Source organism: Notolepis coatsorum, assembly GCF_963971535.1.
Source record: "Notolepis coatsorum genome assembly, chromosome: 1".
Lineage (NCBI taxonomy): Eukaryota > Metazoa > Chordata > Actinopteri > Aulopiformes > Paralepididae > Notolepis > Notolepis coatsorum.
The window spans coordinates 60,583,931-60,597,330 of NC_140165.1; the positions used below are offsets into that span (position 1 = coordinate 60,583,931).

Below are 13,400 nucleotides of genomic sequence, written 5' to 3' on the forward strand. Positions count from 1 at the left end.
TGCCGAGCGCGATCGTCTCCAAGCACAGATGCTTGGCGAGCGCGAACACCTCCAAGCGCAGCAACGGAGCGAAGAACAACGCACACGTCTGGAGATGAGACGCTTCCAGATGGAAGAGAATAAATTATGGCAAGAGACCGGGCCGACGCCCAGCGCGCCGCTGCCGGTGCCCAAAGAGAAGCAGAGCGCGCCGCCGCCGACGCCCAGCGCGCCGCTGCCGGTGCCCAAAGAGACGCAGAGCGCGACAGACTACAAGCGCAACTAATAGAGCAGCTGATCAAAAGGACAACTCCCTCTCCCTCCGCCAGGGGCTCAAGGAACTCGTCGAGACAACAGTCAAGAGCAGCGTCACCACAACGAGCAAGCGACCCTGAACTTGACCAACAGACCGAGTCTAGACCCCCCGCAGACCCCCTTCCCATACCGGTCCAAGCGAGACCCAGCTACAAGGAAGGAGCGGCATACACTTCGGAGAAGCTAAATAAACGATTACAGGATCTGGAAGATTTGATAGAGGAAGAAGAGGGAGAAGAGGAGAACCAAGCCCGACGACAGCACAGTACTCCACCGGACCAGGAGGTCCCATACAGTCCAGGCTATACCCCCGCGGCGCTGCGCTACAGACCCCCGACTCTATTCACGGGTGAGCACGACGCACGACCAGCCCCGAGGAACAGTACCTGGACCAGCGGGCCATGGTACCCTGCCAGTACCAGCCCACAGCGAGGTGCAAGAGGGGACTCGCCCAGGAGGTCTCTCCCCCAACGCTCGCCGATGTATCAGCCATCCACGGCGTCATACAACGCCACGCCGTCATTCCCAGACTTCGCCTATGAGAGTCGAGCACAGTACACGGAGCTCCGGATGTGCTTAGAGACAATGATGGTGGATGTCGCTGATGAACGCCACAAGTATGCAATACTACTGAAGCACCTGAAAGTACCGCGAGCGCACAATATAGCGCTAGCCTATGCTACCTCTTCGACTCCATACACAGCGGCCCTTGCAGCGCTGGATCAGAGATATGGACGTATATGGGATTACGTAATCCAGGAGATAAGGCATATTGACCGCCTACCCCCAGCCACAGACAATCGCTCACTGGACGACCTGTCAGTCAAAGTGCAGTCCCTGGTGGGGATGCTGGGAGCGCAACGGGAGAAGGGCATGCATGAGCTATACGCCAACTCTAACGTCGAGAGGATTTTGGAGAAGCTGCCACCCGCAAGACAGGAGCGCTTTAGGCGGCAGAGGGACTACCGAGATCCCGACGGCCCCGAGCCATCCCTCCTTGATCTGGCCGACTTCCTGGCGAGAGAGGTCAGCAGCTTACGACTGGACACCTTCGGGCGGAGCACGCCAAGCTCCAGAGAGGGACCCAGGAGAATAAATGATGGAAGAAGATCGGTGACTGTCATGCACCAATCAGAGTCAGTACCGAGCAGTAAGAGTCACAGCACCCCCTCGAGAAAAGAGAAGTGGAAGATAGCGTGTCCCTACTGTGAGAAAGAACACTGGCTGTCACAATGCGACTCATTCACAAAGATGAATGCAGAAGAAGTGAGTCAATGGATAAAGTCCAACCGGCGCTGTTATCGATGTGAGCGGCCCCACATGGCAGCCGAATGCCGCCTAAAGAAAAGGTGCAGCCGGTGCGATGGAGCCCATCTAGATATACTACACGATAGTAACGGAAGACGGCCTATACCTGCACCACGGAGCGGCACCAAGGCAAGTGTCATGTACATTGACCCCGCCAGCAGCAGCGGAGCCCAAGTGCTCTTAAAGGTAGTCCGTGTGACATTGAGCTACCAAGATAAAGTCATGGACACTTACGCCGTCCTTGATGACGGGTCAGAGAAGACCCTTCTGCTCGCCTCCGCTGCGACCCAGCTGGGACTGCGGGGGAGCAAGAACGAAATGACGATTCGGACAATAAGAAGAGATTTAAAGACGATAAAGGGCGAGAATGTCTCCTTCACCATCGCAGCCAACGGGCAGCCAGAGCGACGGTACAAGATCACAAATGCTTTCACCAGCCAAGAAATAGGACTATCGCAGTACACCTACCCTGTCACCAAGTTGATGGATAAATATGTGCACCTGCGCCAATTACCTATCCCGCTCATAGACGGCGCTACCCCGACCCTGTTGATAGGCTCCGACCATGCAGAACTCATAGTCCCGATTGACCGGGTCCATACAGGCCCCCGAGGCTGTCCTGCAGCAGTCGAGACCCGCCTAGGATGGACATTACAAGGCCCCCTTGCTAAATCTCTCAACCGAACAGCAGCCACTAGCTGCTTCCACTCCAGAACGACAGAAGAAGACACCACTCTCCTGCAGCATGTCGAGAGGCTATGGACCCTAGAGACAATGCCCTTTAAGAACGAAAAGAAAGATATTCGCTCTAAAGAAGACATTTACGCCATCAACCTACTCGAGCAGGGGACAAAGAGAGTCACAGTCGGCGGAGTGATGAGATACGCAACTCCACTCCTGAGGCGAGAGGGAATGCCCACCTTTCACGCAAAGAAAGACGCCACGGAGGACCCAGCAGCAGATGAAGAGGTCCAACACAGTGTGAAGAACAGTTTCTACGTGGACAACTGTTTACAAAGCGTCTCGACTCAAGAAGAAGCCGAGGCTCTCCTAATCAAGTTACGCGCCTCCCTAATCAAAGGCGGCTTTGATCTCAGGCAGTGGGCCAGCAGCGACCCGCACGTATTGCGCAGCCTCTCCTCCGCAGACAAGGCTGCCAGCAGCGAGACCTGGATGGCGACAATCCCAGGAGAAGCCCAAGAAATGACACTAGGATTAGTCTGGCGCTTCAAAACAGACTCGCTCCACTATAGACACAAACCCTTGGCTCCAGAGCAAGGAAGGTCGGCGGCGATACCGACCACCAGACGGAGTGTGTACAGAACACTCGCCAGACAATATGACCCGTTGGGATGTATTCTACCTTACACCACCAGGGCAAAGATGATTGTACGAGCACTATGGGACAAGGACCAGGGCTGGGACGACCCAATACCCGCACACCTTGCCTCAACATGGAGAGAGTGGGAGACGGAACTCCGCTCACTCTCAGGTGTCAATATACGCCGCAGCTACTTCCCATCCACAGTGAGGCCAGAGACATGCGAGATTGAGCTACACGTCTTCAGCGACGCCTCCGAAGTAGCCTACGGATCGGTTGCCTATTTGCGTGCCCAAGAGATGGGAGGAAAGATACACACTGCTTTCATACTGGCCCGCTCAAGAATAGCCCCACGTAAGCAACAATCTATCCCACGTCTAGAGCTCTGCGCAGCCCTCGCAGGAGCGCATCTAGCCACGTTAATCCAACGTGAACTCACCATTCCGGTGCATAGAACAATCTTGTGGTCAGATTCCACGACAGTACTCACATGGATTAAGTCTGATTCATGCAGATACAAAGTCTTCGTGGGAGTCAGAGTCACCGAGATTCAAGAATTAACAGAAGAAGCAAGCTGGAGGTATGTGGACACCAAACACAACCCAGCTGACGACATCACCCGGGGAATGTCCCTGGATGACCTAACCCGTCGCAACATCTACAGTGACGGACCAGCATTCCTCAAGCTCCCGGAAGGAGATTGGCCTACGCCCACCCCGAGGGAAGCAAGTAACGAGGAGGCTGAGAACAAGAAGCCTATGTTCTGTGGACTGAGCACTGTCGCCTCCACAGACCCCAACATAGATGACTGCATTACCCTAGAGAGTGCGCAACAAAGAACATTCCTGCGGCACCACCCAGAGATTCAGTCCACCACTGACATGTCAGCAGCTGACTACGAAGAGACTCGTTCCCCGATGAGCTAGACTGTCTACAGGGAGGAAACCCCGTCCCATCAGACAGCAGACTGATTCACCTGGCACCAGAGAGTGACGCACATAATCTCATCAGAGTGGGTGGTCGCCTGCGGAGAGCCCCCGATCTACCAGATGACATTAAGCACCCGATCGTCTTGAACAGCCGACACAAGGTCACAGAGCTGATCATAAAGAAATACGACGAGGATGTACACCACGCAGGAGCAGAGAGAGTCTTCGCGGAGATCAGACGTCGTTATTGGATATTGCAAGGGAGAGAAGCAGTACGGCGCTTCCAGCGAACCTGTCTAGACTGCCGTAAGTGGCGCGCGCAGCCCAGCATACCACGGATGGCTGACCTACCCCCCTGTCGCCTCCGAATCGGCGACAAGCCATTCCACTCCACAGGTATGGACTGCTTTGGCCCGTTGTATATAAAGAGAGGAAGAGGCACCGAGAAGCGGTGGGGTATTGTATTCAAATGCATGACCACCAGAGCGATACATATTGAGCTCCTTCCGACCATGAGCACAGACTCATTCCTTATGGCCTTCCGGAGATTCACATCACGGAAAGGAAAACCGTCTACATTGTTGTCTGATCACGGGACCAACTTCAAAGGCGGAGAAAGAGAGTTGAGAGATAGCTTCCAAGCTATGGGCCCAGAACTTAAGACCCACCTCGCTCCAGCCCAGATTGACTTCCAGTTTAATCCCCCGAACGCACCCCACTTCGGTGGAACCTGGGAACGAGAAGTACGTTCTATAAAGACAGCCCTGTACGCCGTACTCGGAGCCCAGACTGTGGCAGAGGAAGTCCTAATGACAGTCCTCACGGAGATCGAGGGAGTATTGAACTCAAAGCCCCTCGGTTACGTCTCCAGTGATGTAGCAGATGTCGACCCAGTCACCCCCAACACACTCCTGATGGGGCGGCTGGACCCCGCGCTACCCCAGACAATGTACAGGCCCGAAGAAGCGAACGGCCGAAGAATGTGGAGGTACAGCCAAGTACTAGCTGACAAGTTTTGGAGCAGCTTCCTACTTCACTACCTACCGTCTCTACAGACCCGCCAGAAGTGGGTAAAAGAGAGAGACAATTTGACAGAAGGAACAGTCGTCATGATTATTGACCAGTCACTGCCCAGAGCTATGTGGCCGGCTGGCCGCGTAAGCAAAGTGATCACCGGTGCCGATGGCAAGGTCCGAGCAGCTGAAGTACTCGTCCAAGGGCGCACCTACACACGTCCCGTGGCGAGGCTCATAGAACTGCCCCGACTCCCAGATACTATCGATGATGACCATGACCCTATGACTTTGTGAGTTGACTGACCCTTACAGCGGACCTTGAGTGGTAGACAGTGCGGTTAATCTGTCTCTGCTTAGCTAATTAGGTGGGACTAATTAGGGGGCGGCTGTTGTGAAGGATCAGATTAAACCGAATATGTATATTTATTTATATATATATATTTAATTGTATTTGTATATCGTTTGATATCCCCTGTATATTCCTTGTACAATATGCATTGAATATCCCCGTTTCTACTAAACAGCCCATAATAGTTTCATTCTACCATTGGACGAGAACCTGGCGCCAGGTTGCCATACCCCTAGGTCCAAGTTCAATCGTGCCGCCTAACATGTCGAGGCAACCCCCGGTTCCGCGCAGTAATATGTCGGGCGAAATACGAATGGTACTATTTGTTCATAGCGCATATATATATGGCGCCAGTAAAGTAGAACCTTCTTTTAGTCCAGTTCTTTACCCTCCAACAGAGTGACAGACGCAAAAGCCTCCCCACGACGCACGTGCGGTGTAGTAAGGCCTACTTGGCCCAGAATAGGCATTGAGATATCGTGTAGATTAATAGTTGAATGGTCATAGTTTGGCACCATACCGTCGAGTTGGACGTATTCTATTAAGCTAATAGTAGTCTATTTATGTATGGTGCATCGTTCGGTTAGAGTTCTACAGTTATCAGTACCCCCATTGTTCCTGACGTTATCTGGACGCTTAACCAGGCTGGTCAGACCCCTAGTGGTGATTGCATCCGAGGAGCTCCGGGCCAAGAGCGACTGGACCTGTATATTGGATTACTCTACCCAGACGACGGCGAGCCTTCTACGGCTTGGATTATGCTTTGTGTGCTTTGATTATTCCATGGATAAAGGCCAACACTGCTGAGTGTTGGAATTACCCCCCGGAGAGGACTCCAGGTGAGACGGCGCTCTACACGTGAGGTCGCCTCACGTCTCTCCGTTGTGGACCGGCAGATACCGTTCCACAGAGGGTCCAGCTGTATTAGTCTGCGGCCCGAGGTTCTGTGGGCACCGTGTCCAAGACTTTGGATTCTCCCAAGACACCGTCGGCCAGATGGGATACCGCCAGCGGCTTCTCTAACCCCCCCCCTCCTACTGTCTTACAACCAGCGGGACCCCCCCCCCCCCTTAGTGTATCCAGCTATAATCATTTAAGTACCATCGCTATCGTTTTCCTAAATATTCCAGGTTGTATACTTACTCCCTGCGCAACCAGAGATTGGACATTCAATGTTGATTTACCTACGAATACTCATTTGCCATAAAAGTGCATATTCCATATTTCAAATCATAAATGTAATTAAGTGATCGTTGTATACACCCTTTGCTGTATTAAACCTTCGATTTGGTACATTTGTGTTGGTTCGTTTCATCAGGTGGGAAAGTGTTCATCATACTTATATCTTGTACTGGGTGGCCAGAAGTTAAAGTACATGAGGTAGTGGTATTAAATATCATATCTAACAATACAGTCAGGGAATTGTACCCCTCAGTTACAGGTTGTGTGTCCCTTGCTGGTCATTATAGCCCGGTATATTGCTGATATTACTCTTCCTTGCCCCCCTTCGTATGCCCATACTATCATCTTTATTATTCCATTATGTTCCTCGTCTTTGGCCCCCCTTATTTCTTTGTTGTAGTAGTCTCTAACCTGTAGATATCTGAAGTGGTCCCTGTTTTCTAGTCCAAATTTCTCCTTTAATTTTTGTAGTGTCTGCATTTCTCCCTTCTCTATCATTTTGCATATCGCTGTTGCCCCCCCCCCCCCCTCTCCCACCTTCTGAATCCATGGTCTAACCTCCCTGGTTTGAATCTCTTGTCATGTGCTACCCATCTCAGGACCCCTGACTGCTTCTCCAATTTGTGTGTTTTTACTACTCTGTTCCATATGGTCAAGGTGCATTTGGTGATTGGATCTAATAGTCCCTCTTTTTCTTTAAATAGTTCCCTATCTCCCACCAGAGCTTGTACCTTGTATCCCTCCCCTTCTTTTTCAATGTCTTTCCATCTTGCCTCATATCTGTCGTTACACCAGCACGTCACTGCTCTCAGTTGTGCTGCATAGTAATAATCTTGTAGGCTGGGTACTGCCATCCCTCCCTCTTCCTTTGGTAGTTGTAGTGTTTTATATCTGACCCGTGGTCTTCTCCCCGCCCATATGAACCTCGATATCAGTCTGTCCCACTCCCTGAATTGATTCTGTGGTATTTGTATCGGTAGTGACTGGAATAGGTACAGTAACCTTGATAGTATGTTCATTTTAATGACCTCTATTCTTGAATTGAAGTCCAAGGGCATTACTGTCCATCTCTCTAAGTCTCTCTTGATGTTCTGATTTATCTGTGTATAATTCGCCTCAAACAGTTTCTCCACCCCTCTCGTGATGTTCACCCCTAAGTATTTAATCTTGTCCATGTCCCATCTTATCCCGTACTGTTCTCTAATTTCCGTCGTTGGAGAATAGTTCCATGCTAAGGTCTGTGTCTTTGTCACGTTTAGTTTGTATCCTGAGTAGTGGCCATATTCCTTCAGTAGATCCATCAGTGCCGGGAAGCTCTTTTCTGGTTGCCTCATGTATACTATCACGTCGTCTGCAAATAGGCCTAGTTTATATTCCGTTCCCTTTATCCTTACTCCCTTGATGTCCTCGGTCTGTCTGATCAGTTGTGCCAGTGGTTCTATGAAAACGGCGAAGAGCGTCGGTGAGAGACAACATCCCTGTCTGGTAGCCCTCTCTAATCTGATTCTATCCGTCAAGCTGCCATTCACCTTAACCCTCGCTGTCGGTTCTTGATATAGCGCCTTGATCATCTTCATCGCCCTCCCGTTCAGTCCGAACCTCATCAATGTTTTATATAAAAATGTCCAGCTCACACTGTCGAATGCTTTTTCTGCATCTAGGCTAATCAGTACCGCGCTACCCCCTTGTTTTTGTATCTCCTCTACTATGTGTAATGTCTTTCTCACGTTGTCCTGTGTCTGTCTCCCTTTAATAAATCCAGTTTGATCTTCATCTATAATGTCTGGCATAAACGTCTCAAATCTTTTTGATATTATCGATGTATACATCTTGTAATCTACGTTAAGTATGGACACAGGTCTGAAACTACTACATAATTCCCTATCCTTCCCTTCCTTCGGTATCGTGGTGATTATGGCTTCCTTCCACGAGGGGGGCATTTTCCCCTCTTCCATCGTGTGTCTGAACGCCGCCCCTAACATGGGTGCTAATTCAGTTCTAAATGTCTTGTAGAATTCCGATGGGAATCCGTCGCTCCCCGGAGACTTGTTGTTTTTAGCTCTACTAATTGCCTCTTCCAGTTCTTGTTCCGTAATTATTTTATTTAATTCTTCATTCTGTTCTTTCCCTATCGATGGTAACTCTAGCTTCTCCAGATATGTTTCTATTTCCTCTTCTCCCGCTGCTTTTGGCTGTGTGTATAATTTCTCATAGTATTCTCTAAATGTCCTCTCTATTTCAGCTGGGTCCCTCAATATTTCATTAGTCTTTGTATCCCTTATTGTGTGTATCGTGTTCAACTTCTGTTGCATTCTAATTCTCCTAGCCAACAGTCTGGTCGCTTTTGGTCCCCCTTCATAGTACGTTTGTTTCATGAACCTCGCTTTCTTTTCTATTTCCGTCAATAATTCCCTATTTATCCTGGCCTTTACTTCTTTGATTTCTCCGAGCGTTTCCTGTTCTTTTGATATCTGGTGTCTCCCCTCTAGCTTCTTCAGCTTCCCTATCAGATTGTGATATGTCTCCGTTCTGGCCTTCTTCAGCATTGCTGTTTTTTCCATCAATTTCCCCCTTATCACTACCTTCAGTGTGTCCCATAGAATGTTCGGGTCTACCGCCCCGTTGTCATTTTCTAGCCTTATATCTGGCTATCTCCTCCTTGATCTGACTCACCACCCCTTTGTTATTTAATATTCCTACATTTAGTCTCCAAATCGTGTTCCTCTGTCTCCCTTCTAGATCTACTGTCAGATATATGGCACTGTGATCCGATATGTCCGCCACTCCTATACTGCTCTCCCGTGCCCTGTAACTGTCCCCCGTCGTCATCAAAAAGTAGTCTATTCTCGCATATGTCACGTGTGGGTGTGAGTAATGTGTGTATTCCCTGTCCATGGCGTGCATCCCCCTCCAAACGTCTGTAATTCCCATTTCCGTCATCTGAATATTCATATATCTACTGATGGGTGCCCGTCCTTTTCTAGTACTCGTGGTGTCTAGGTCGTGATTCAGTACTACGTTAAAATCTCCCGTACATATCAATATCCCTTCTAGTTCCATCACTATCATATCAAAAATGGTCTCATATAAATCCCTCTCACTCTCTGGGGGTGCATAAACATTTACTAACGTAACCATTTGGCCCTCCATTTTCCCCTTCACCAGAACAAACCTTCCCTCCTTGTCTCTTACTTCCTTGATCAATTCAAATTTGACTGTTTTTGATTAACGTGATTACTCCTCTCCTCGGGTTTTGTTCAAAGGAACTATAGTATGCATTTTCATATCCAAATCTCTTCAGTTTCTCATGACCCTGTGCTACCAAATGTGTCTCCTGCAGAAAAATCACTTCCATCTCACTTTTTTTACATTTCAACATCACTTTGCCCCTTTTTATCGCATTATTCATTCCATTAACGTTTAACAACATCATTTTTATACCTTTAACCCTTGTCATCTTTCTTCTTCTTTCGTCTGTCAGTCCCCCCCATGTCACACTCATTCCCCCCTCCGGTTGGAGCCTCCGCTCTCTTCACCGAATACATATAATGATTAACATAAATAAAAAACATAAACTTTACATAAAGTGCTCCCAAGGCGTTCGGGGGGTCCCTGTGTCCCCCCCTGTCCCCTGCTGGTGGGTGAGGGGTAATTGCCCTCCTAGCGAGGGGCCCCCTCCTGACGGCTTGGGGGTTTGAAACCCTTGCCCCCAATCGCTCGTCATATTTGTCCAGCTTTCTTACTGTTTTTTTTTGCTTTCGAGCTCCTGGTCAAAAGCGCTCTGTCCTTCCTTTTGATCAAAGACCCTCTTTTCTTGGTCCCTCTCAATGTGACTCATATGTTTCATTGTCCCTCCTTCCTCCCATATCCGTGTGCGGTGTCTCCCGTGTACCCCTTATTACTTTCTTTTCCTCTCCTCTATTTTCTATGTGATGTCCATTTATCCCCTTAATCCCTCCCAACTGTGTTACTCACAGCGTGTGTCTATGTATCTGTTTCAGTATGTTCTGTGTCTCGCCTATCAAACCTAGTTATATTTCCATTTATTTCCTCCATCAGCTTGTGTATTATGTGTCCATGTATACGTTACGTTCATTTCTATATCCTGCCTCTACCTGGGAATGTGTGCTTATGCATATGTTATTTCAGTTTCTATACTTTGTCTCTATTTGAATAGTTTTTTCAATCTCTTGTGCGTGTACTCATCCGTTCGCCTCCTCCCGCCTCCTCTCCGTCTGGCCTCCTCATCCGTCTCCGTCCTCGCTCCGTCACGTTTCACCTCGGCCTTCTCCTCTCTCCTCTCTCCGGTTTCGGTCTCCCACTCTGATCCACCTGCGGGCTCCCTCCAATCTCTGCTGCAAGCTCCGCGTCTGGTCCTCCCGCCTCCTTCCTTCTCCGTCCTCCGTCATCCGCATCCCTCGCCGTCTCATCTCTCGCTCCGCTTCTCGTGCCGTTGCGTACGTCGCCGCCCCTTCCTCCCAGTGAATCCTTAGCGAGGTCATGGGTGACTGGAATCTCATTCCGTTTTCTTTCAGGGTTTTCTTCAGTCCCGCGTAGGACCTGCGTGTTATCGCTACCGCTGTCGAGTAGTCGTGATCAAATGATAGTCTTTTCCCTTCGATTTCAATCTTCTTGGTCCACGCGGTTCTGAGTACCAATTCCTTAACCTCGAATCTCAGAAAGTTAATAATCACCGCCCTCGGAGGTCTGTCCGGTTGTGGTCTCGGAGCCAACGCCCTGTGGGCCCTCTGTATCTCCATTTTTTCCAGTCCCGTTTCCTTCAGTTGTTCTTTGATAAGCTTTTCCACATATAGGGTCACCGATTCCCCTTCGACTCCTTCTTTCAGTCCCCATATTCTGATGTTATTTCTCCGTGACCTCCCCTCCATGTCCGACATCTTTGTCTCCATCTGTTCTTGTTTCTGAATCACACATGTTAATACCTTGTGTATCTCCGTGTTCCATTCCTCCGCGTGTGCCGTCCTAGTCTGTAACTCGGTCACGTTTCTGTCCTGTTCCGCCGTCTTCTCCTCCACCCTTTTGATTTCTGTATTCATTTCACCTCTGAAGTCCTCCTGTTCCTTCCTCAATTCCTCCCGTAGCTTCCCAATATCATTCCTTATCGTGTCCGTGTTCAGTTTTATCGCCGCTGTTATGTTCTCCAGTATCCCGGCCTGCATGATCACGGCCCATCCTGGCATTCCCGTGTCTGCCTCAGCGGTACCTCCCCCTTCTTCCGCCTGGCTTTTCTCGGCTTCGCTTCGGGGATTCTGTTTCTTCAGATTCTCTCCTTCTCGTATGTTCTCCATTTCTATTTCCTTCACAATCGTTGTCTCTTCCTTACTTCTCGTGTGCATTTTCCTTTTTAATTACTTTTCGGGTCTTTTTTTATCCGTTTTTTCGCTCATTTGACCAGGAGCTCTATCGCACGTGTGTTACCCGTCTGCTCTCATACCGGAAGTCAACAGATAGCACTTTAGTGATAATTTTCTGTAATTTTATTTAAAGAAATATGCTATTTGATTTACTACCACAAGCAGTGTAATGTCAACCGTACTAAGCCATTTAGACCTGAAACACCTGTTAATAATGCATTATATAGCCTGCATATACACACAAATGTGTTTCCCGGTTTCTTAAATAAACATTATTTTGAAAGCAAGCCCTTTTGTCATCATTGTAGCAAAAAAGATAGGACCGGAAAAGTCTTTATCGTATGTAGGGACGCCCTGGAATATTTTATTGAACACAGGGGTGCCTTGGCAGCAGAACGGTTGAGAACCCCTGATTATAATATATATAATCTATAACCTATAAATCAGACTGTGGTTATGCTGGGTGCCTGTTATTTTGGGTAGTTCCTAGTGGTCAACAGTGTCAGACTGGTTGTACTGGGCAGCTCCTAGTGGTCAACAGTGTCAGACTGGTTGTACTGGGCAGCTCCTAGTGGTCAACTGTGTCAGACTGTGGTTGTACTGGGCAGCTCCTAGTGGTCAACAGTGTCAGACTGTGGTTGTACTGGGCAGCTCCTATAGTCTTAGCTCAGTGAAAGACAAGGGATACAGGTAATGTAGGATCAAATAACAGAATAGCTAATTATATTAATTATTTTAATTATTAATATATTAGGAGAGGTTCCATCCCACTGTATTGCTATTTGTATTCGAATTAGTGTTATTGTGCAAAATTGTACAGCCCTGGCCTATTTTATTTTATAAGTATATATTATATTGTACTTCTATTTTAATTTCATTTATATTCCATTTTATTTTATTCTACCCTTTATTTTATTCTATCTTAATTGTCTGTCCGTTAACGTTGCACCAAAATGACCAATTCAAATCCCTGGTATGTGTTTAAACTACTTGGCAATGAAGACCTTTCTGAACCCCCGTTCTGGGGTCCCTGGCCAGTCATCTGCTGTCGTTTGGTGAGAGACTGTTCTGCCTCAAAGTAGCTTATAGTTAAAATATTAATATAATAACTCACTGTGGCAGAGTTTCTGGAGGGACCGGAGCTTCATGGCAGCTCTGTACACAGCTGGACGGATCTCATTTAGACCCTCTGTCACACAGAAGAGAGCATCAACAAGGTCAACTCAGAGAAGAGAGCATCAACAAAGTCAACTCAGAAAAGAGAGCATCAAAAAAGTCAACACACAGAATAGAGAGAAAGACATGTAGACCACTTATCTCCACACAGAAAATACTACTTAAAGCACCTTTAATTAGTATTAGTACTGAGTACTACGAATTCCAATCTGGCTTCAGAACATCCCACTCCACTGACACATGCCTTCTCTATTTAAACGACCACATCAAACAAGAGGTGGACGCGGGCAAATACTGCGGCATGGTCATGCTGGACCTACAAAAGGCCTTCGACACTGTCAATCACACCATTCTGATTGACAAGCTAAAAGCAATTGGTTTTGATAGTCTATCAGTGAGCTGGATGCAATCCTACCTGGAGGGGAGAGAGCAGATGGTGGAGGTAAACGG

The 13,400-nt window shown here is 48.4% G+C and overlaps 1 protein-coding gene across 1 annotated transcript in view; it reads right to left on the minus strand.

Annotated features, from left to right (window-relative positions):
- Window positions 1-13,400, minus strand: part of dytn (dystrotelin) — a gene marked incomplete at both ends in the record, with an annotated part of 75,873 nt that overhangs the window by 60,945 nt on the left and 1,528 nt on the right. The window contains one exon of the mRNA XM_084322189.1: window positions 12,889-12,963. Coding sequence (XP_084178315.1) covers window positions 12,889-12,963 — 75 coding nt within the window. The remainder of the gene's footprint in view (window positions 1-12,888; window positions 12,964-13,400) is intronic.